We start from the raw sequence: 25,518 nt of genomic DNA on the forward strand, positions 1-25,518 counted from the left end.
CCCATGGAAGCAGTGTTTTTTGCTTTGGAGAGGGCGGCCTTCACCTGAGCATCAGAGATGTTTGGGAGGCTGCACTCTGCCAGGATAGATACTAGCTCTTTGGGGGAGGGAGAAGTCTGCACTGAACCTGTCTGCCAGGATATTGGCAATGTCTGTGGGTTCAGTGTATTTTTTGTCATTTAGCATCAACTCAGAACAAGTCTGGGAGTTGCATCCCAGGTTCCTAACATAACTTAAAAAAGCCTTATGATTGTCTTTAGTGTCCTGAGCAATTTTTCTCTCAAAGCTGGCCTTGGAGGATTTTATGAGGGATCGTAATTTTTTGCTAGTACTGATCAGAGATGCCTTCCCTTTTAGGGATTTTGCTCTATCATGTAGTAGCTTCCTCCTTCTGTTGTACAGTTTATTTATGGCTGGGGTCCACCAGACTGGATGCCTGCCTTTGGGTGATTGGGTCTTGATTTTGTTTGGGATAGCATGATCCATGCATTCCTGGAGATGTCCGTAGAATGCATTTATATAGGATTCTGCAGTTTGGGCCGTATTTTCCACTGGCCCTGGGGCCTTGAAGGATTCCACTTCGGTTTTGAGAAGTGTGAAGTTTGCTTTTGAGAAGTTTTTCACTGTGGTTTTCTGGGCTGGGGGTGGGGTTGGGATGTGGATATCCAGTGAAATTAATTTATGGTTTGATCTTACCAATGAGGGATATGCTTCTGGTATGGAGCATAGAGTCCCCATGTTGGTAATGATCAGGTCTAGTATGTTATCCCCTCTTGTGGGAGTGGTGACTAGTTGTTCCATAGCATTTGAGTTTATAAATTCCAGGAACCTTTGGGCTAAGGTGCTGGGGCTTGAGTAATGCTCCCAGTCTATGTTTGGGTAGTTGAAGTCACCCAATATAATGGTGTTCGGAGAGATCTTCATGTTCTCCAATGTTTTCAGGAAAGCCGAGTGGGATTCCTGACTTTGAGGGGGTGGTCTGTAGGATACTATAAACTGAAAAGCAGTCTTGCCCACTGTCAGTTGCACATGGATGGTCTCCGATACTTTGTGCAATGCCACTAACCTGGAGGTGTGGATATCCTTGATAAATATGGAAACTCCCCCTCCCTTTGTGGTTCGGTCCTGATTTTGGGGTCGAAAAGCAGGTAGTGCTGGGGTGCTCTCTGGAGCCTTGAACCAGGTTTCTGTCACTGCACAGATATCGATGTTCTCCATACTGAGTAGAGCTTCGAGTGTGTGCATCTTGAGGTTAAGACTTCTGGCGTTTAGCAGCATTACCCTTAGTTTCTTATTCCTTGTGCTGTCCATGGAGGTGGGTTTGATTTTTGAGCCTTGCCTAAAAAAGGCACTATGGGGGTGGCAAGAGCCTTTGCCAATATCCGAAAGCCCAGGGGTGACAGGTGCAAGCCGTCCCTAGCGAAGCAACGTGGCTTGTCGAGCATGTCATCCCAGGCTGACAGACACTGGATCCCCTTTGAATGACACCAACATTTTAGCCAATTGTTAAAATTGATCCTTTTGTCTTTATACTGTGGCATCATTTTAGGTGAGGGTAAGATGCTGCTCAAGGTCAGGGTCATACCGGCCTGGGCTACATGATCAGAGAGCTCCTCTGTGTCTCTTTTCATGTAGTCGAGGGAAGTACGTCTGAGGTCATTCATGCCAGCATGTACAATGACTGAGTCATATTTGTATTTACATATATATATATATATATATATGTATATATATATATGTATATGTGTGTATATATATATATATATATATATATATATATATATATATGTATATGTATATATATATATATATATATATATATGTGACTGTGTGTGTATATATATATATATATATATATATATATATATATAAAAAGCTATATATATGTGTGTGTGTGTCTATGAATTTATATATATATATATATATATATATATATATATATATATATATATATTTTATATGTTATATATATATTTTATAAATTTCATATATATATATATATATATATATATATATATATATATATGTATATATGAAATTTGTTTTAAGTACAGAGATTATTTATATAAACATATATATATACATATATATATATATATATATATATATATTTATTTTTATATACACACATATCTATATATATATATATATATATATATATATATATATATATATCATATATTTGTATATTTTAAATGTATATCGCTACATATATTACGAATTAATGTTTATATATATATATATATATATATATATATATATATATATATATATATATATATATATATATATATATATGTACAAATATACATATATATATATACATACATATATATATATATATATATATATATATATATATATACCTACGTATGCATCTCCATACACATATACATTTATATATATATATGTACAAAACCTAACTAATGTTAACAAACCTTTTCCCTATTGTTGAATGACTGTGCTGAGTCATATGTCTGAAAAAACATCAGCCCTATCTGCAGCTCAAATGGCCAAGTGGTAAATTGCTGTCTATGGTGTGCAGGGTCCTGGGTTCAAGACTTGCAAGGGTTAATTTTTTTGTTGCTGATAAGAACAAGGGCTGCTGGATACAGAGTGATTAAGGTGCTTTTAAGTAGTTGTAAGTGGGTTTGCGTGGGTTTGCGAGGCAGTAAGCAATGCTAACTTCCAGTTAACTATGCTGACAGACAGCCTTAAAAGGGTTTAACCTGTGTAGGCATTGCTTAGCACCGCACAAACAGGCTTACTCCCACTTAGTACAGCTTACTCCCACTTACCCCCATGCTAACTTCTTTAAAAGAAAAGAAAAAAGGGGTGCTAGGACAGTGGTGAAAAAGGGTGCAGGAAGAGGGAAAAACAATATGAAAGATAGCTAGGGTTGTGCAGAATGGGTGTAGGGAAAGTCCATAGTTGTCCATTTCTTCTTCAGCAACAGCTGTGTATATATATATATATATATATATATATATATATATATATATATATATATATATATATATATATACTGAATTTGTAGGTATACTTAGACACTCAAACCACTGAGAGAGGGGTGAGGACAACAAAAATGTGTTGTAAAGCCAATTAGACCAGAATACATGTGTCCAGTGGACACTTGAGAAAAATGGGCAGCTATGTATGCTGAGACAATTTTTTGGGGGGGAACAGATTGCCCTTTTTTTTAAGATGAGAGTGGGATATTGGGGAAGGATAGTAGGTATACTTGGGGAGGTAGGTTGAATAGGAAGGCAGACAAGACAGCATACAGGGGCAGTATATGACACATGTGGGGAGTAATCACCTTGGATGGGGAGGGGTGTTTGGTAATTGGAAGCCCACGAGCTCCCAAATGGATACAGTAGGACTGAGGTCCACATCCATGGGCAGTCACCCCTGCACCTTTACGACCCCGAAGGTGGCTGTGCTGGGGGCTGAGCAGGAGCAGCTGACTGACCCTCTAAATGCGCTACATGGCCCTCAAGCTGGTGTAGCAGATCTTCCAATTATCTGTGGAGCTCACTACGCACCAGACCCCAGACTTGGCTTTGGGTGACAGGATCTTGTTCGCACCCATGCCCGGGGGGACGAGCCCCATCCCCTGAGGTGGTTCCACCCAAAGGTGGTGCACGACCAGCAGATTAGGAGGTCCCGGGGTGGGTCCCAGATATGAATATGCTGGGGCCCGGTGCCATGGCCCAGATGAGGTGGGAGAGGTGAATCCACTAGGATGGGCATTCCCAGACGTGCTATGGTGTTGCAGTTTTAGAACTTATGTTGGTTACTAATGGTAAACACATTCCAGGATTAGTTATAACAGCATGCTTGAGTATTAACAATAACCCAAAACAACAGATTTGGAACATTTGCATAGCAAACAGAACACATGCATATATGGAACCACAGTGGGTATTACACCGGCATGCAGGTTACATCGATAGCAACAGGCCACCAATGATAATATTTCAACAGGGAACATTAATTGGAATACATTTCAACATTTGTAGAACAATAGGACAAATGTTCCAATGGGTGAGGTTTGATGGAAAACATACCCATTCATTTATGTGTTTAGATTTTTGGTGAAGATAAGGTGGGGGGGAGAGATGTCAATTAACAAATATAAATTCTTACTGTGGTTGCAGCTTTAATGATCATTGCTCTAATCATTACTCTGCAGGTATTATTACAATAATCTATGGCCTTGGGTTGGGCAGTGGTATGTTTGCACACAGTGTATAATTATCACCTTCTTGTAGCTACTTTATACCTTCTCTTACCTGGAAGACCTGTGGAGGGAATTTTTCTTAACACTACCTAACTATTTCTACCCATATTCACATAGGCAGAGTTACATATGTGCACTCATACTGTGTGTGTGTGTGTGTGTGTGTGTGTGTGTGTGTGTGTGTGTGTGTGTGTGTGTGTGTGTGTGTGTGTGTGTGTGTGTGTGTGTGTGTGTGTGTGTGTGGTACTGCCATACTATGCTTTGATTTCTATCAGTCATCCTGGTTGTTGCAGCATGGAGCAGTACCTGTGACAGCATGACACTGCTGGACATTTCTTGGGTATGTACTTATCTTCCTGTCATTTGCAGCCTTGGGGTTGGACCGTGGGTGTTGGACACAGTATAATTACAGCCTTCTTATAGCTACTTTATACCTTCTCTTACCTGGAAGACCTGTGGAGGAAATTTATGTTAACACTACCTAGCTGTTTCTACACATATTCATCAAATCCTAGTTGAAATTATGCATACAGCTTACTACCACTCCCGGGATTTGAACTGTAGTTATTTCTGATAAAAGTCCTTGTTTCATCAGAACAAGCTCTTGAGTAACTGCTGTTTTTTATGTTTTCTGTCTTATTCTCTCTTGGTTGTACAAACTGACCTTGTAATTACAACATTCTTATACATACATTCCTATACATACTTTTATCTTTAGCACAGTGTGGACAACAGTAGTTAACACAACAGTACTATTCAGATATCAGATCTTGGTGCATGAAACATTTCATAACATTTAATCTCATATCTTACAGATGCACTAACTTTGTCAGATGAGACTTGATTGTTTAATGCTTTCAGAGCTATAGTTGCTGTGCATAACCTGTACACATTTCAATTCATACAATACCAGAGTAAACACAACCAGTCCAGGTTTTGAATTTTATTGACAGGCAGTTACAGTTTTATTTATATATAACCTATGTGAGACTATTACTGTAATATTGTCTGGTTTATTCAGTACAAACCATACCCATGTTTAATACTGCCAGGTGACATTCTACTCCTTTAAATTTATTTGGTATGAATGCTACAAGCTTGATTGTTACTCACCAGCCTCGGGACGCAGCCTTTGCAACCTGCTTGCATGGGCTTCCTGGTTCGCAGCCCGCTCAGCTGGAGCTGTAAAGAAGATAGAGAAACATTTATGCATACCTATCCATCACATACACAGGCTGGACTTTGTTAAACAGTTATTGATATGAATTCTTACACATGCCTGGGACAACACCCCTTTGCCGTACTTCTTGGACCCACTGGTCCAAGAGCTCCCTCTTCCACCACTTCAAGTCGGCATAGTGGTGCCGGACTTGCTCACCAGTCCGATGGATGCCAGTGGAACTGGTGAGATCATGGGTGAGACTTTCCCAGGCCTCTGGCTTTGTATTTGGATCCCTGGTACTGGTCTTGCAGCAGTCTCACATCATGTTTTTTAACAAGGAGTCCTACTATGACCTTGGACTCCTGTATGCCCCAGCACTGAGCCCAAAAGCAGATACCCTCTCCAATACCAGCCATACTGCTACAGTCGTAAGTTACAACTAGTTATGAGCTGTATTCCTGCCTTCTAAGTTTAAATATGGCCTATTTCCCACCCTTTTCCATGATTGGACACTTTTGAATATGCTAAGCTAAGCTAAGCTACGGGCAAACCTGCTTAGGTAAGGTTGGAAGTGCTTAAAGGGGCAGGTTCAGCACTGTTTACCAAGGGGCAAATCTGCTTAGCTGGGCTACTCATTGTCAACCATTCATATTTAAGCAATGCTTACACCCTGTAAGCATCGCTTATGTTTTATTTTATAGACTATCAGCTGTATGGGATTGATTCTTCATTCCTGACATATTATAATTTTGTTTACCTTCCCTGTCATCCCCTTAGACATATCCTTGTCCCCCTAGTGCAAGACCATACTGATTATACACACTGATGGGTAAGCTTCAGGGATAACATTTGATGCATTAGCTGTAGAAAAATAAAGGGTCCAAAATCAGGGGATAATTTTCAGCCAGAAACCATTTTGTTTTATTTCAAACTTTTAACGAGTACTTAATACCACATGCATCTCACTCTAAATACTGAAACACTGTCAGTGTGACAAAAGCTCAACTTTACAAAAAAAAATCTGTTTCTGTTTTAATAGGCTGGTGCTACACACAGAGACTCCTTCTCCGCAGTTTGTGTTGCACCTGATACAGTAACATTGGCTGTGGCAGTTACAGCAGTGGATGAAGAAATTCTTCAGTTAGATGAAAAGGTAAGTACATTTTTGTTACATAAAATATTCTATAAAAAATCTGCAAGTGTGATATAATACTGAAATATAAGTGGACAGAAATATTTCTGTGCAATACTTTCATATAGTGGTAAAAATGTCCTTATTCCATTGAAAGAATATATTGCAAAGTCTTTTTCCCACTTATCAACAAGGCTAGACATTAAGTAGTCAGAACACACCAGTCTATACTAATGAGAAAACATGTAATGTATAATGATGCATAGTGTGTGGTAAAATTTGAGATGCAGTGCAATGATATGCAATGCAACACAACATCTTGAGCAAAAATGCATGGCAGACTGCAAATTGTTAATCATCCAAACAACATGATCATATAATCTCTCAGATCCATCTCACCATGATATGATTGCACAGTATGATGATGTCAGTGAGTTTAGTACTTCATATTGTGTGATATTTGTGATGCACCCCCACATACAGGAGGTCCCTTACTTTACTTTGTAAGCTACCTGTATGTGCAGATTGCATTATAACACATCAGTAAGAGCAGTGCAACACAGAAGCATTAAGCATATTCATCTAACTATGCTTCACATCCATCACATATTCAATACCAGCAAGCACATCCTTGTAAAGAGCAGTGTTAGTTACTAGAATTATATAGGTTTGCCTTTCTATATACCTATTTATTTATGAATTTATTTATTTTTATTTACCTTTGTTTACAGGACAAGTCCAACTGGGTAAGAACTCATTTTCAGTGGAGGCCTGGGAAGAAAAGCTCCACATATAGTTGCAAATTAGTTTTAAATATGAATAAAGACATTGCAACAAGTTGAAAATAGCATATAATTTATATATTACTGATTGAAATATATATAGCTTTTTACATAAGTTGAAGGCATAGGAGTACGCTAACAGTTGTATTTAATATTGGTTTTATATTGTAGCATTGGTCAGGATGCTATAGAATTTTTGTACACTGGTGTTATTTAGCACTGACCATAATCTCTAAAGGCTGCTAATAGACAAGATGGAAAAATATATACGTAATATGTGAAAGAAAGTAAAAAGGCAAAAGGGAAGTGGGAAAAAGGTTTAAGTAGGAAGAGACATGAGACTGAATATAAGGAGTAATTTGATATAGGCTGAGGTAAGGGGTGGATATAAAAGACTGTAATGATCATTATTTGTTGAAAGAAAGAAAATGTGGTTGTATGCAGAATAGATTAAAACTGCAGATGAGAGAAATGCCAGGACAATAGTGTGATATATAGAAGTAAAGGTAGTGAGTGCAACGTAATAAAGTTGTATGAGATTTAATCAAGGAATTCGAGTGTATCACTATGAAGTACGCATGGGTAAATTTGAGCAGGTGTGGAAACAGTGTACTATTCTAGTTATGTTATATTTATGAGTAGACCTAACCAGAGGTATTACATGATCAGAGATAATTCAAAGATGCTATCTATTCATTCATTCATTCAATTTGTTTACCAGGGTGTTTGCTAATAACATGATATTATTTCCTTTTATTTGTAGTATTATACATGTTATTGTCTCCTGTATTTTACACTATAATTTTCCTACTAACATTACTACAATAAACTTCTAAGTTCAGAAATGACTTGCATAAAAATAGTTAAATTGGCCCCATCCAGCCTAACCCTGTGTGTTACTTATATGGTGATCCCCTGCTATGATCTGGGAACTGTTGCAATGTGAGTGTGCTGAACAAATTTGAGAACATAGTGAGACCTATTTTCAGAGCTAACTATATGTCTACCTAAGTACTTTCTAATTGCAACTTGCACCCCTTGGCAGTATTAAACAGTTACAGTTTGCCAAAATTAGCAATTCCTGAACCTATAATTGTAATTCCATCTTTGCAGACTATTTTCATGCTTCAGCTGTTTCAGTATAGCACATGTGATGATATCTTTGTTTTAGAGTCCTCTCTGGTGTTATCTTTAAGTAAAACATTCTTTCTAGCCCATTACACAAACAGGTATTCACATCTTTCCCAAGTAGACTATGCCTGAATTTTACAGTAAATCAATACATATATTTTCTCTTTGTACACCATTAAGTACTAAAAACAAAGAAAATGTCCATGGGACAAACAGCAGAATCTAAAAATGGATTTATTAAAACAGTGCCTGGAAGCCCAGGTACTGTTTTAATAAATCAGTTTTTTCACAAAATGCTGTTTGTCCCTGTGGACATTTTCTTGCTATATTTTCTTTTTGTTCTCAGTTAATCGATGTTTTATTTTTTTTTTATTTTTATTTTCTTATCAATATAAAGGGACACTGCAATGCTGGGATCAGTTTTTTTCCTAGGAAATATTTTTATTAAACTTTTATAAACACTAAACATGAATATCACAGAAACAATATTCTGTAATACACACTTGAAACTGCATGCAGTATATGCATGCATCAACAGCTGCATACATAGCAGGAAATAATTTGAATAGCAGTTGGACTAGAACCACAAAAATACTTGGAATTGGTTTAATGAATCTGAGCTTCACAGGTAAACAAATGCAGATGATGCTCTTCTTCACCCATTCCCATCCTGCCCTCCTCGTGTATTATTTAATTTGAGAAAAACTATGTTTTATGACTGTATGATGTGACTCATCCAAGGAGCTATAACTCTCAGGTAAATCATTGCAATTATCCTAAAAAATATGATGGAAATTCTACTTGGGTAACTTCCATCTGTTCAACAAATACCACCCCTTACACTAAATCACTACTGCCACAATCAGTACACTTATGATAAATTAACTAACGCATCTGTTCACAATAAACTCTAAAAAAGTTCTCCTGAACCATATAGTACTCTAAGCAAAGATACCAAAAACTTCATTCCTGTCACTGCTCACCAACTGCAAAACGTCACAATAGAAGGATGAACTAGCTTGCACATCACAAAACATCCCACACATAAAATTCTCACAACCTCATCTCCACCTACACAATATTTCAACAGAAAAACCCCAGCCCCTGCAGTCACACTCCACATATTTTCATCTGTTCTGCAAGTTGTCAGTGTTACATTCTGAGTACATTCATGAAAAGTATAGCCAACCATGGAGATTCGCTGTTCTGCTCTTCCAATAACCTATACTGGAATGGCCCCAACCCATCAAGGTTGCATGCCTTATGTTCAGAAGTATTTAAAATAAGCTCCCTCAGCTTCACTTCACTCACTTCACTCAGCGTGTTCCTGCTTTGTAGTCTGTAGATCTACAGTATCTCCCAAATCTGGCCAAAGACATTATTTATTTGTTTATTTAGACAGAACAAATACTGCTTTACTGAATTTTGTTAACACTGTCAGCACCAACAGAAATTTCAGATGCCTGGTCTCAACCATCTTCCTAGACTTATCACAAGGTTTTGACACTGTCTCCCACCAAAAAGTCTTACATAAACTCTCATCCTTAAGGTTCAACAACTCTTCACTGCAATGGTTACATAGCTACCTCTCAGAGTAAAAGCAGTGAAATGGAAAATGATTTATCTACCTTCTTTCCAGTGAGCACTGGTGTCCCACAAGGATCTATACTAGGCCCCATGCTTTTCAACATATTCATCAATGACCTATGCTACAAAAAACTGCTACCTTTACTGAATATGCTGATAATTCAACCAAAGTTATGTCAACTCTCTCTCTATCCTCCAAACACGTAAACAACAATCATTATTAATGATTAAAACATGGCTAAGTAATTCACAACTACTTCTAACCCCCCCAAAAAGTAAATTAATGCTGTTTACCCCAAAAATACATGCTTACCAAAACAGCACTATTCATTATCATCTCTGCCAACATCATGGCAGAAGAAGCAAAACACACAAAATTATTGGATGTCATCATAGATCCAGCCATCCATCTACAACCCCTTTGAAATTCAGCCACCATGTATCATGTAAGATTAAAAAAAATCATCAAAACTAGCTACATCCTACAGAGTAAAAACCTATCTCACTGACATAGCCAGAATCCTCTACTTTCTTACTGTCCTGCCTTCTCTATGCTGTGCCAGTCTTCACTAAACTTGAAATCTTACAACTGTCCATGCCTGAGCAATGTTATAATAAAATAGTCAAATTTGCAGTAAACTATAACCACTGACTAGCGCTTAGAGAGTTAAACTTGTTAAAACTACCATATCTCCTAGCTCTTTCTCAGCTAACCACAATACATAGACTTCTCTAATAGCCAAAAAGTTGTCCATCCCTTAATAACTTAATACAACACTACACCCCCCCAGCAAAAATGTACTCAGTAGAGAAACATCACTAATCACTATAACCGAATCATCAAATACTGGGGGTGACTGTCTATACTCAAATAGTTTAGCTAAACTATGGAACCGCATCCCACAACCACTGAAATCTATTCAAAATGCAAACTTATTTAAAACACAACTAAAACTTCACCTCTCAAACCAGTGGATCTGCTCCTGTATACCTCCATGATAAATGCCACTCTTATTTCCAGCTTGCCATATCATTAAACTATCCCTCTTCTTTTAAACTGCTATGGCCCACAAGCAGTCTTCAACAATACCTGAATAGTATTAATAGCATCTCACAGCTATATACATAGTTTCATAGTTTTGTGACACTGCTCACACCACCTCTATACTTCTAATGTAAACCTGATGATAACTTTATATATAATTGTCATTGAACCTGCTTTACACACCACCTCTTAACTACAATGTCTACATTTTCCTGCCCTACGTAGTTCTTTCCCTCACATCACTTTCGTTGAATTTCTAAGCACTAATCAGATGGTCTATCATATGTCTGACAAACCCACTAATACCTCTTCAAATGCTCAATGTTCATTACCTACTAACATGTAAGTATATTTTATGCAAGGACTAATGCCCAACAGAGTGTGTGCTATTGTGGAAATAATGCCACCCATGGGTGTTCTGAGTCTTGGTGCCACAGGTGGAGGCCCTCTACACTCCTGGAAGGGTATTATTTCTAAATAACACACAACCTGAGGGCATTATTCCACTTAGAGAATGGGCTGTCTGTAAAATTGTTGTGTTTTACATATGTATTTATTTTTTTTATTATTACTATATTATTTTTATATATATTTTTGATGTAAAATAGTTCCTCCGCCTAATGTTTCATAGTTGCTGTAGTATATGTCTATAGTATGTCTACATAGTATATGCTAGTTTTTCCCCATGATATAGTACTGGTTATTACCATATTTATGTAAGCTCATTTTCAGTGGAGGTCCAGGGAGAAAAGCTCCAGCACAGAAATTGGTGCATATTACAACAAATTTTAAGAAAATAACAATAAAAGAATACAAAAATTGGGTTAATGCTTAAACCAATAAACAATATAATATAGAGTCTTACTAGAAAGAAGAAAATTAAAAATACATGGGATACATTTGAATTATATCAGGAAATATAAAGAGTCAGGAGAGGGAGGGATTGGAGTCATAGAAATACCAGGAAGGAGCTAGTCATAGACAGACATGGAAACAGACATTGGGTTGACTTGGTGGATAGTGTAGAATAGGGAATGGCGGAAAGAGGGGGAAGAACTATTAGAGAAGGAAGGGAGATATGAGATTAATGGGGCCGGTATTAAAAGAGATGGTGGGGAAAGAAGGGGGAGGAGGATTTGGCAGGTAGAGAAGAAGAAAGAAGAAAGGGAGATAAGGGAAAGGAAATGGAGATAGGGGAGAAGAGATGGAAGTTAAGGTCTAGGGTTTTATCTTATTTTATTTTATTTATTTATTTATTTATCATTTGTTGACCGGGAAAGTTCGACTAGGTTCCACAGAGCCTGTTTTCAGCGGAGGCCCGGGGAGAAATGCTCCAGATGCATGTCTTTGGAATGTAAATCTTACATTTACCCTGGCCGTGTCTCAGTTCATCCACATTATTTTATTTGTTTTAATAACATTTAAAATCTGTTGCTATTTCTGAGCCTTTATTTTCCCTTTTATTTCAGGCTTTATCCAGATTTCTTGAGCTAAAAGGTCAAGAGGTATGCAAACCTCTTTACTGTTTCTGCCACCGTACCATTGATCTCACTCTCCTTCTCATACACACACTTGCACTTCAGAAAATGCATGCTAACACACCTATTATAAAAGCAACTTTGTGATTAAGTATTTAAAATATCTTCCCATTTTGAGCCTTTGTTACCCTTTTATTTTAGGCTTTACCCAGATATTTTGAGCTAGCAGTTCAAGAGGTGCTACAGCCACTGTTTGATCGGTCTCACTCTTAACTCTTTCATTCACACATACCTCACTTTCATGCATGCAAGCACCCATATGCTCAGACACAGACAGAAACATAAACACATACATACACACAAAAACATCAACAGAAACACACGTTTTCTGTTGTATTTAGTTTTTACAGTCTCTAATCAGCAAAAGCACGGCTTAGTGAGTGTACAATAATGAAATAATGGCTCAATCACTCTTATTTTCCTTGACATGAACATATGCATTCCCACACACAGACATAAACACAGACGCACACTTTTTTTTTACACTCGCTAAACAGCACAAGCACTGCTTAGCAAGCATAAAATAATGGTAGCCATTAGATTATTTTCAGTCCAAGTCCACAGCAGCTTGATATAATGTCTTGCAGCAGCAGACTTGTTTTTCAGCAGGCATTACCTGTAGATTAACACCCTGCTGGAGAATGTTCATTCTTGAATCAGGGTGTGTTCTATAGATTGCCCATTCTCTAAACTGTAATACAGCTTCTACTTTTATATGAATTTTATCTAATCAACAAATGTATGTGCAATTGTTAATGTGTATTATTTAATGTCTGTTAGTGAATATTACTGAAAGTATGTTTTAAAATGATTGTAATATGTTGGAGCTTTTCTTCCTGGGCCTCCTCAGAACAGTTTTTTTTTTACTAAACCCAGTCAGATAAACTGGGTTCCTATTACCTGATCGAATGTTTAAGTTAGCGAATTCCTAAACGTCGATCTGGTAATAGCGAAAGCAAAAAACTGAGAACGACCGATTTAACTCAGGGAAAGAATTACCTTGGCTGTTATGCAGATTTTGCCCCTTTTCCCACTGTAGAGCGATCCCGGAGTTGGTATAATTGGGGGGGCAGCTCCCCCCCCCACTTCATTTTGGTTTAATTTTTTTTTTTTTTGCGGCAGAGGGAATTAATTCCCTATGTTAAATCAGCTGTTCGCTGTTTTAATTTTTTGATATTACCAGATCGACATTTAGGAATTTGCTAACTTAAACGTTCACTCAGGTAATATAGATGCGACAAACTATTAAACAAAAGCAAAATAAAAAAAAATATACACTATTCTGCTCAAATCTACCTATTCAGCTTTCATCATGCAGTTGAATATATTCTTTTCTAATAAACCACAAAATCATCCATGCAAAACAGACTGTCACTGGTTGTCACTATTTTCCCCTAGACAAACCAAAAGCAGCACTCAGACCTTCTCCTGGCTCACAAGAATTATCCATAATGCACTTCTAAATTACTTTAGTTTCGTTAAACTAATAACATTTTCTACTAGTAGTGAAGTGGCTCAGATAAACAAAGCATCTTGGGCTGGATCATAGTATTGAACCCTGATAATTTCATCACTGCACACTTGCTATCACATTTATACCCTCTTCACCTTACCCCTACTCCTGTCATTGACTCCTCTTCAACCTGTTCTATCCGTCGTACCAGCTACTAAGAGAACTTGTTCTATCCACATTAACTTTTCTGTTTCTTTGTTGCCTACTTGTAATATTGCCCTTGCCTTCATTTCTTTAGTCTCTTTTTCCTGCCATAGCAGTGTTACTTGTGTTTCTTTGTTAATTTATACATATACAAAAGCCAAGCTTGCTGCATGACACATTGTCAGTGAAATATCGGTTGCACAGATCTTCACATAGTTCCTAAACTGACAAATTTATAAATCTCTCCATCCACAACCCCTTTTTTCCATTCTTACACATGAGGTCATGGTGTCACTTTAACAGTGATTATCATCTAGAGCCAAGGTTTGCACCACCGGTTAGTTAGCCCTGCTGTGGTTGTTCTTCCACACCACACACTTGCATGCACACTCACACCTATGGCCAGTTTAGAGTGTCCATTCCACCTACTGCATGTCTTTAGAATGTTTTATGTGTTTCATGTATTTCTTATCTGAATATGTTTTCTTGATTACAGGAATACAAATTTATTGCTTTATATTTTCAATTAAGTTTATGACCCATAATTATATTTAATATGGCTCTATTAGTATTGAATTACTTTGTAAATTAAGTGACCTAGCTCCTGTGTTATAAATCTATTTCTCACATTACAAGTGTATTTTTCCTATCAAATTGTACTTAATATCTTAATTATGCTCTTTTTAACTCTCACTTGTGTAAAACTTAGGAGCTTCCATCATCCCAGGTTCTCATTGAAAATGGACTTTGCTTAGTAGAGTTAATCTTGGTACATAAACTTAAGTAAAATATGTAACCATGCCCAAGTTTTTATGTATTAAAACACCAGAACTGCCCTCCCATTGTTATTATATAATTTACATAATTTATACCCAAGACCTTCATCAATACTCTTAGGACAGTTAACTGTTAACCTTTTACTCACTCAATGTTGGCTTAGCTGTTACGTACTGTAACTGTACACTCCTTAACATCATCTATCAGAACCAAAAAGATATACAAACATATATCCCATAAATCACTCCTTATACCTATGGTATACAACTGATACTCCAGTGGGAAACACTCTGAGAAATCCAGTCTATGTTTATAGCAATTTGATTATAGGCAACACTGAAAGATCAGTAAGTCACTCATCATAAACAATAACATAAGACTGCCACACCACCCGGCAGCTGAACCACTGATAGACCCCCAAATACTTTGTGACAAGCCATTAACTCCTTCCTCTACTCTGGTAAATTCCCTACTTTTAATTCTTTCCTTTTAGACACTCCACTAGACACAGCAATAAAATGCTATCACAACTTTATTAATCCTTCATAGAACAGCCCCCTTTTAACCCACAGGAACAGACCACCACCAATTCCCCACTTAAATCTATACCAAAATTCAAAAATGACCTTTTGATGTTTAACATCAACCGCCAATAAACTACCAAAGAAACGCTTAACACCATCTTTATTCTCAGATAGCATTCTACAAATGACCTCATACTAAGTACAGGTATAGTTGCTTACCTAGTTTCCATACCATCCCTCTTCCTGAAAGTCTGACACTGTAGTGCCTGCCCACAAAATGAAGCCATTCCACTGACTTATGTCTACTGTGATTCTTCAATCACTCTCTAAGAGTCTCTTAAAAGTGTTCTTCACCAATTATGGCATTTTAGTTTCCGTATCCTACTTTTCAATATACAACATGGCTGTAGACCTTACTATGCCACTGAATCTGCCTTACTAGGTTTCACAAACCACATCTGAAAATAAGTTTTTGAAAGCCACTATATTATTGGCATATTTCTTGAAATGTCAAATGCCTCTGACATGGTCAGTCACAACTCTTATTTCTAGACTATCTAAACTGCACTTGGTTATGTCCCTGATTATATGTCAAACAATAGTGCCAAACAAATAGCAGTGTGCAATTACAACCACTATAAAGGGACAGTTTCACGTGACCAGTGTGCCACATTGACAAAAAAACATTCCACCCTTGATGTACATCCTCTGTAATTGTAACAAATCTGGAACTCACTGACATGTCATTATCACAGTTTTAAGAAAGGCTTAATGTTATAATTCCCATTCCCCCAAGTTTAGTCACACATATGCATCATGTTGCAAACCAAATGGTTACATACCTGATGGAGTACAATACTCCTCTGTTGATATATGCAGATATAAACAGTTTTTGGCAACGCATTTACTGTGTGACGACAGTCTCATACAAACTGGTTCCCCATAGTCAGATGTTTGCCTTTTTAACATGCTTCTCATTACCAGGTGATTGCTTGTTAACCACTCTGTGGTTCTGAAATGCTAATTGCAGCCAACACAGCTGATTTGTAGTATCATCAGCCAATGGCATGCAACCAGTGAACAAGATAAAAGGCCTCCATGTAGATTAGAAGCCCTTTCTGATATGTTGTGTTGGACATTACTGGGGTGAGGAGAATATGTCATCACAGAGGGTAGGTCTGTAGCTGCTAGTTTTACATACAGATGCATGTGCTACAGGCTGCAGCTGCTACTGCTGCAGGCAATAGGCATAGGTAGAGAGCATGAATACTTTGGAGGACAACATGCTGTAAGAGTAACTGTGGGAGCTGTGTCATCTTTTTTGTAGAGGCAGAGCCAGAGTGAGGATACCCCTTCCACTCAAATTAGGCATGTGTTTAAGGTAAGTATGTTAGACAATGGTATTACTAGCAAAGTACTAGGCAACATGTTTATTGTGTTCTTGAGCAACATAGGGGTAAAATAAAGTCAACCATTTGGGCAACTGTCAGCCCATGTGTTACAGTCTGGTACTCATTTGGAACATGTATGCTGGCAATTCTTACTACTAGCAGGGGTTTCATATGTGTATGTTAGTTGTGCAGCTGTGCTAATCTGTAATGTGATTATGAAAGGATTTTGTTCTGCATTCTGATATTAGTTGGCCTCATTTACATTACCTGAGTTAAAATCCTCTGTTAATGTGTATTAATGCATAATCTGACACTTTATGCACTTACAGTGTTGCTATAGGTATACGTGCCATCACCAAAAAGCAGACATTTGATTTGGAATGCATTGTGTGGATAAAGAGTACATGGCTCAGTCATTAATTTCTGGCTTCATAATAATGTAATTTAAATGCTACACACCACTGGATTTGAACCCAGGACTGTGTGTGGCAAAAGTTACCAATTGCATAACATTTAATAGACTGCGCTACTGAGTCACTGTTACAGCAGGTGTAATTGTCAAGATATAAGTGCACACATACAGGCTCTGACAAACTTTATTTACATCCATCATTATGTGAATGGCTTTATATGGATGCATTTCTCCACCAGAGCCCCAGTTAAACAAGTATGTTGTCATTAATGTTTTTAGCAGGTGTATTTTTAAATGTTGCTGATACATGTGCACATTTACCTGTTATTAGAGACCTCACTTACATCCATTATTCCGTGTCTGGCTTTCTATTGGTATACTTTTGCACCACAGTCCAACTTACCCTCCCATTTTTTCCATTACACTTTCAGCAAGTTTGCGAGATGCACTGCATTGTGCAGCTCTACTTAAACATGCTGAATGATTGTAACTTGCAGTTACTATGTTTTGCTTAAACCGCCTGCTTTAATTAACAGCTGTGTGGCATGGCAGGTTAATGCAGTGTTCTGTAGATGCAATGATCTTGGGTTTGAAATAGGGGCCATGTTTGTTTTGTACATGTATATTATCATTTACAACACATAATATCAATATAGCTCCATTTAACTGAGCTTAACAATGCTGTGCAGCATGGTGCATTGTGCAGCATCTCGCAAAAAATCTTTAAAGAAAAGAAAAATGGGGAGATAGCAAAGTGGTGAAATGGGGTGCAAGCAGGGGTAAAACATAGTGAACAGCAGGTAGGTATGTGCAGGAAGGGTGTAGGAAAGGACCATAGCTATCCCTAACTTGTACAGCAACAACTGTGCACTTTGACAGAATTTGTAAATGAATTTGAACTCTCACTTACAGTGTGAGGGGTGAGGACAACTTAACTGCATTGTCAAACCAATTGGACCAAATTACATGTATCCAGTGGCCAAGTGTGCAAAATAGAGAGCTATGTATGGGGCAATCTATTTTTTGGGACAGGTGCTCTTTTTTTAAGGTGAGAGTCGAATGTTAAGGAAGGGACATAGGTACGTGTGGGGAGGTAAGTTGGGTAGGTGAGGAAGCTTTTGCAGACAGACAAAACAGCAAACAGGGATGGTGTCTGACACAAGAGAAATGTGAACACCTTGAATGGGGAGGTGTTGTGGAATCACAGTCCCATGTGCCTCCACAAGATAGCAGTGTGACTGATGTCCCCATCTATGGGACTGTCAGCACTGCTCTGTCACTGTTCCAGGGGATGGCAGTGCTAGAGGGTGGGCTCCGGGCCTAGCCCTTGCCCCACCAGGGTGGCCAGCATGCTCTCCATCTGGGGCAGGTGTCATTTTAAACCCACATTACATGATCCTGCACACCAAAACCAGCAGTTCATCATGATTGACAACTACTCATCCATCACTGATCCCAGAGGGGGACCTGGCCCCATCCCATGGGCCAGAACTACCCAATGCTACAGGTAGTGCAGGGGCAGCAGAGGGGCACCACAGGTCTGGATTCCAGACGTGCTGGGGCCTGGTGCCACAGCTGGAGGAGGCAAGGTAGGTGGATTACTGGGAACTGGCCTACCTTGATGTGCTGCAGTAAATTATTTAAAACAATAAGGTAAGGTTAGTAATAACCAAACTAATGTTAGTATTAACATAATGGAACATAATATTGATTAATCCAAATACATATTAAGGTATATTATGTGGAACACAACATTAAGTAACATAACAGTAAGTATGTTAACAGCAAGCCAGTATTAAATAACTCATCAGGCCAACAAAACCTTTAGTTTAACAAAATGTATTAATATGAAATCATAATAATAAATAACAATAATAAATTAAAGAAGATAAAGGGTGGTGAGAGACAGACAAGCATACCATTAGTGATGTCATAGATGATATCCCTAAAAAGACCACTAAAACATAGTTCTACACATGTGCAGTGTCAGTTGTGAGTACAGTGACTACAATTCCTGTATAGATGATGCAGCACGTACATGCCTCTCAAGCAGTTAGCATGGGACAGTGTGGGCCAAGCACTAAGAAATGCAGGTACGCAACTATACATAATTTCACATAATGTGCATGTATATGACTACCAAGGTGTTCTGTAAACAGATTTGACAATACATTGCATTCCAGGTAATAATTTATATGCTAATTATGGACCAGACAGATTAGGCAGTTGTAATTATATTACAAAAAATCAGTTGACGGGTATATTTGTATGCATTATGTAGAGTAGACAGCCATTATGTCTTAGCTGGCAGGTATGGGAGTAGAACCCAAAAGCTGTGACTGCAGGGGATATCTGCAAATAATGTAAAAATTGACTGCAGCAACTTAGAACAGACATGCACTGAAAAAAGCCCTACTGCAGAATTAAGACACATTTTGTTATGACACCACAATCCTGCTTTACACTTTACTAGTATTGCTGTTAAGTGTCTGTAAAGTACACACATGATATCTGCCCATAAAGTGGGCTACCTCACCCATATACTGTCTGTTCCTGGACTGGGAGGATAAGAGAGCATTATGTGACTGAAAGTGGCCTGGAGACAGTCTTGAACTGTACTGTGGGATGGGCAATACATTTTTCAAACAATTACTTTTGCATTCTACACTTATTACAGTTTTACAGCTGACTGCAATGACATTAGAACAGACATACAATGAAAAAGCCTTATTGAAATTATGTTAAGACACCACATTCCTGATTTACACCTTATTGCTTACTGTTACTGGTATTATTTATTGGTTATTGCACTACAGTTGTTATTGTTTATTCTTTATTGCACTACAGTTTCTATTGTTTATTCTTTATTGCACTACAGTTATCATAATATATCCATACTTACAGCACTCATGGCCAGGCACCCAGCATGGGTCTGGATGATGTAAGACCTGTCAGCTGCAGCTGTTGGAAGAGAAGCACACCTTTATGCATTCCCATTTTGCACATATTCAGCTTGTATTTTAATAAAGTAGTGACAGAAATACTTATATATGTCTGGGGCATGCCCATTTCTGGTCTCTTGGACCCAGGTGTCCAAAGTTCCCCTCTTTCTATGCTTCAGGTCATCATCGTGGTGACAACACTGCTCATCAGTGCAGGGGATACTAGTAGCACTGGTAAGTTCCATGGCCAACTGATCCAAGGCTTCAGCCTTACATTTTGAGCCCTGATAACCACCTTGCAGCAGCCTAGGTTCATAACTGCATACCAGGAGCCCAGCAAAAACCCTGGACTTCAGCACATCCCATCTCTACACCCGAAAGCAAGCAACCTCTTCAACACCACCTAGCATACCAACAGTTAGATAGACTCCAACAAATGGTGCAGAATTCCCACCTATTGGCCTTAACATGGGCTGTTTTCCTGCCTATACACGTCATACTGCAACATTCAAAAAAGTGCCGTGTTGCTTAGCATCACGCAAATCCGCTTAGTGGAGTTGAGCATTGCTGAAACTCATGCAACCGTGATTTAACCATTAACCATGTTTAAGCAGTGTTTAACACTGTGCAGCTCTTCCAAATATAGCAATTTTATTTTTAAATTAAACATAAAATTAAATGATATTAAAAAAACTGGTATGAGTGTTAGGGACTTGAACCCAGGACCTTCTAAGCTTTAGGCTATGAATCTACCTATTTAGCTACTTGGAAAGTATGCAAATTAGTATACCTTTAGATATATCACTAAGCTACCTGTTTGCATTGCTAAGAACCACGCCTTGCACTGCCATACAAATGGGCTAAAACAGAACCAGAAATAATTAATTACATCCAGTTTCTATTTTTAGATGTCTGGCAGGTGTCAGCTGTATATATACGTAAATGCTGCTTAGCCCAGCTTTGCTTCTCACGGCACAAATGGACATTAAAAAAAACATAAAATAAAAAAATAATTAATTATAATAATTAACTATATCTAGTTGTAAGCGCTGCTTGGCACTGCTGCGCTCTGCACAGTGCTGCGTAAATGGACAACTTTAATTGTTTTATCATTAACTTTAATTGTTGTTGACTTTGCCAATGACTTGGGTAGTAGCTGAAAGGGACAAACACCATACCACTTAACCCATTAACAAACCACATCCAATACATTTATAAAGTTAAGTTGGCTTCAAAGATTTGCAATATCCTTGCATGCCCAAGAGGTGTTCTTTTAAAATTATTCATAAATGACAATCAAATCCTATCATATCTTAAATTCTTATTCAGAAGCTTTTGAAAAGTATTTGGAGTTCCATACAGTATAAAGCCTGGGAAATAATTGATAGTAGGCCCTTCTTTATGTTTATCCATTAAGTGTATAATCTTAAAGTTTATACATACAATCACCAAACATTATTTTACCTTTACTATAATAATAGTTATTAAATAATGGCAGTGCCTCTAGGTGGGTCTATATCACATAGTCAAACTGCAATACGTTTGACTACATAAATGTCGAACCTGGATGTTCGAAATGCAATAATTTCAAACACACAGAACAGCGATTTTTTTCCCAGGGAAAAAAAAAAATCACTGTTCCGGTACAAAACAAAAAAAAACACACGTACACTTTAAACTGTTCCTAATGTGGGCGGCTTCGCCCCCCACACTCTCCCTACTTAAATATACCAACTCTGAGATCAAACCACAGTGGAGGAAATAGCAAAGCCGTGCAAACGGCACACCAAATTCTTCTCTGGCAAAAAATTTGGTGTTCCTCAGCTTCGCTATTTTGACATTTTGAACTTTCCAGTTCAATGTTACGGCGTTCGGATCATTGTGCATTTGAACTAGTAATATAAACCCCCTCTAGGTCAAGGTCTGTCATCATAAAAAGAAGCCAGACCCTCCCCCAGTGCTCTCAATTTAAGCTTTTTATATGCAATGCAGCTTGTGATTCACAAACATGTATAGAGTCAGACCTCATTTTAATGTTTTTACTGTCTGCACATGATTTTAATTAGAAGGAACACTGTTATTATCAGAATAGTTATTTATTGAGGGTAAGTTTGTTTTAGTGTTATGTTCTGTTACATTTGATTGATACATTGACACTGGTGTGGACTGTCAACTCAGGAAATTCAGATGACTGATTCATGAGATGATATTGTAAGCTGTCAGACACCTGTTTGAAGGATTTAATGCTTTTGTTAATTATCTGTTATGGAAAATTATCAGAATTTAGTCACAAGGAGGAAGGAGTTTTTTAAAAGGCAAGAGTTAGCTACATTAATAATTGTGCCATCAGAACCATACTCCTTAGAAATCTTAGAGAGACCAGAATTCTTGAATTTTCAAATAGCATCACCTAAATGCTGCAATTCAACTGAGAGAGCTGACCTTTCTTACCATTTTGTCTTGGACTGTACAATGAGTGACCTTGACACCTACCGTTGGGCTACTACACACAATCTGATCATAGGTTCATAGGCTCATAGCTAAATCTCAGGCTAGCTGCCTTTGTGAACCATTTTAAGCATAGCCAATTTCCCTTAGTGATGCTCAAACCCTGGACCTCTTGTCTGTGATACCTATGGACAAGGGGCATCCCAGCTAGTAACACTATCCTGGGCATCTGTTCTGCCCCTCCGACCAACACTTTCCATTCAGACCCCTATGATCTGTGCACAATCAGCACTATGGCCAGCTATGCAGATGACACTTCATAGCCCACCATTATTGGTTTGCTAGAGAATGTTTCCCACTACATTACTGTTTCCTGGGCATTTTGTTATAAACTTGTAATACTGTGCATCTGCATTGGTTCTATTACACAAGCTCTCCTGTGATAGTTTATGCCATACTGTGTTGGTGTCAGGGCATATTGTTTTGGCACAAATACTATTTCCCTTGCATTATCTGTTGTATTACATCCATTATCAAGGACTCTCTTGTTGACTTCCTGTTCTGTATGTATTTGGGATTAGACTGGCTATGTGCTGTAATAAATAGCCATTGGGCTGTTTTCATTATAGATTACTTTGATCGAGTCACCGATCGTAACCCATTTATTATATGCTAGAGACATGGATACCAAGAAACTCACTAGAGAGGTGAATCTTGACATCTATATCTTTGTAGTGCATGCAGCTTTATCTGCTCCATGTACTACTAGTTACAGCAAAAAAAAAATCCTAACTGTTTTGCCATCTTTCAAAGTCATAATGCACTTAGCCACTTAGCGAATGCTGTCAGAAAAACAGTTTATCACAGTCCTTTACATTTACACCATCCTTGCCACGCCTCTAAACTGTCCAGATTTTTGCAGAACATCCATTACTGTTAGGCATATCCCTCATAAAGTTCATGGTTTTCAGACAAATCATGGAGGATTGAAATTACTGAATAGCTAAATACTTTGAGTTTCAGATTTCATATCCTTCAGAGAAAATACAGGTGAACACACGCATCCTGTTATTCTAGCTAGTTTCTCAGTTTGTAAGAGGAGTGGACACCTTATCTGTATGGATAGCAAGCAGAACTAAATCTTTTATTCTGCCACTGTCATTTGCTGGTCAGTACTGACTGATTTTACTACCCAGCCCAAGATGCAACCATAACAACTTAGCAGGGGGTACTTAACATTTTTTAAGATCGGCTCTCATGCACTGCAGTCCTTAACTGGTTTGCCTTTTTCCATACATCCGAGTGTGGTCACCATGTTCCATGTCCTGCATTGTGATTACTCCAACTCTTTCTTCTCCAAATATGCAACACAATGTAGAAAATTATCAGTGATGGAATAACCTTTAGTAAGTCGGAATTGTAGAAGTGCTGGAAAAAACAAAGTGACTGTTCTATAAGCTACCTCCTAGCTACCTTTCAAATTGAGTTTGATCTGCCTTTAGTCTTGGAAAGAGTGCACAAAGCACTCAAGCCTACTTCTAAGTGACCCACAGAGCAAAGGCAGATAGACTCCAAATGTATTACCTATCTATTTAGACAGACTACTGAAGACTGTGATTGACGAAAGAACCTTCTTGCTGAAAGAATGTACAGTAAGACTGTTTCAGGACTAGTAAGACACCTTATGATGAGACATGAGACATTTGCAAGGGTAAGACAACTGCCTTACAATATTTCTTTACAGATGTAGTTGAAATGTGTAGCCACCCTAGTAGGTAAAATGTTATTGTTTTATTTCTCTAGGCAGATGGTGCTGTGATTTTTAAAAGGGCCAATACCAATCCTCAGTTCATTGCAAAATAGCATTTAGTTGAAGTTCTTGAGAAGAAGAAAGAAGAGCAACAGTCTTTAACGAAGGCATGCAAAGCACACTGCCAAGGAAGTTTGCAATGCTTTCACAGTCTAATCAGCTGCCTCACCTCACAGCCCCGAATACTATGGATGGCAAGAAGCCTTAGTTGAAGAACCTGCCAAATCTTCCAAGAACATCAGCATGACAACTGATCTAGATTCCAGCATCTAACAACTCTGAAGTGTTAGCAATAAAATAAGATAAGCCAGATTCATGAGCAGATTGTGCTTATACTGGAGATGTGCCAAGTGGTGCCAGAGATGCAACAGGTAGCAAACTTGCTTTTGGTTCAGAAGGCTGTGGGTTCTCCTCACAGAGCAGGTAGAATGATCACTAAAATTGCAGTGCAGCATAAGGGGGGACTGGTGGTTGCATTCCTGAGTGTGTTGTCCTTCAGACAATATGTTAAACTGATTTCTATCTACTTGAGTTGGTGGTAGCTCAATGGATTTAAGAGATCCCACGGCACTTATCCAAAAGAGTTGGGAAAGTTATTCCTATTAAGAAAAAGTGCTGGTCCACACCATCAAAAACATTTATTAAAATGAAAAAGCTCTCAGATAAAAATATCCTTCTGCAGTGTCTTTACATAGAACAAGCATTAAAACAGCATTTTTAAATACAATGTAATTATACCACATGACACAGCACACCTATCAGCAACATCAATTAAGAGAAATGATAATTGGTCTTCTTTTCTTAAGAAGACAATTCACCATTTGTAGGTAAAAGAACCTATATAAAACAGTATATAGAAAATTGTATATATAATTTCAATTAGTGAAGCTATATATTTCTTTCACTTAACTTTACTTCAATAAATAAAAAAATACAT

General features: G+C 37.9%; 1 protein-coding gene across 1 annotated transcript in view; it reads left to right on the forward strand.

Moving 5' to 3' along the window:
* The window catches only part of LOC122814238 (dynein axonemal heavy chain 5-like), a 3,525,594-nt gene that overhangs the window by 1,376,673 nt on the left and 2,123,403 nt on the right, over positions 1 to 25,518 (forward strand). The window contains exon 45 of the mRNA XM_044086840.1: positions 6,445 to 6,558. Within this exon, the coding sequence (XP_043942775.1) occupies positions 6,445 to 6,558 (114 nt within the window). The remainder of the gene's footprint in view (positions 1 to 6,444; positions 6,559 to 25,518) is intronic.

This window comes from Protopterus annectens, chromosome 1.part1, assembly GCF_019279795.1.
Source record: "Protopterus annectens isolate FY-2018-M chromosome 1.part1, PAN1.0, whole genome shotgun sequence".
Taxonomy (NCBI): Eukaryota; Metazoa; Chordata; order Ceratodontiformes; family Protopteridae; genus Protopterus; species Protopterus annectens.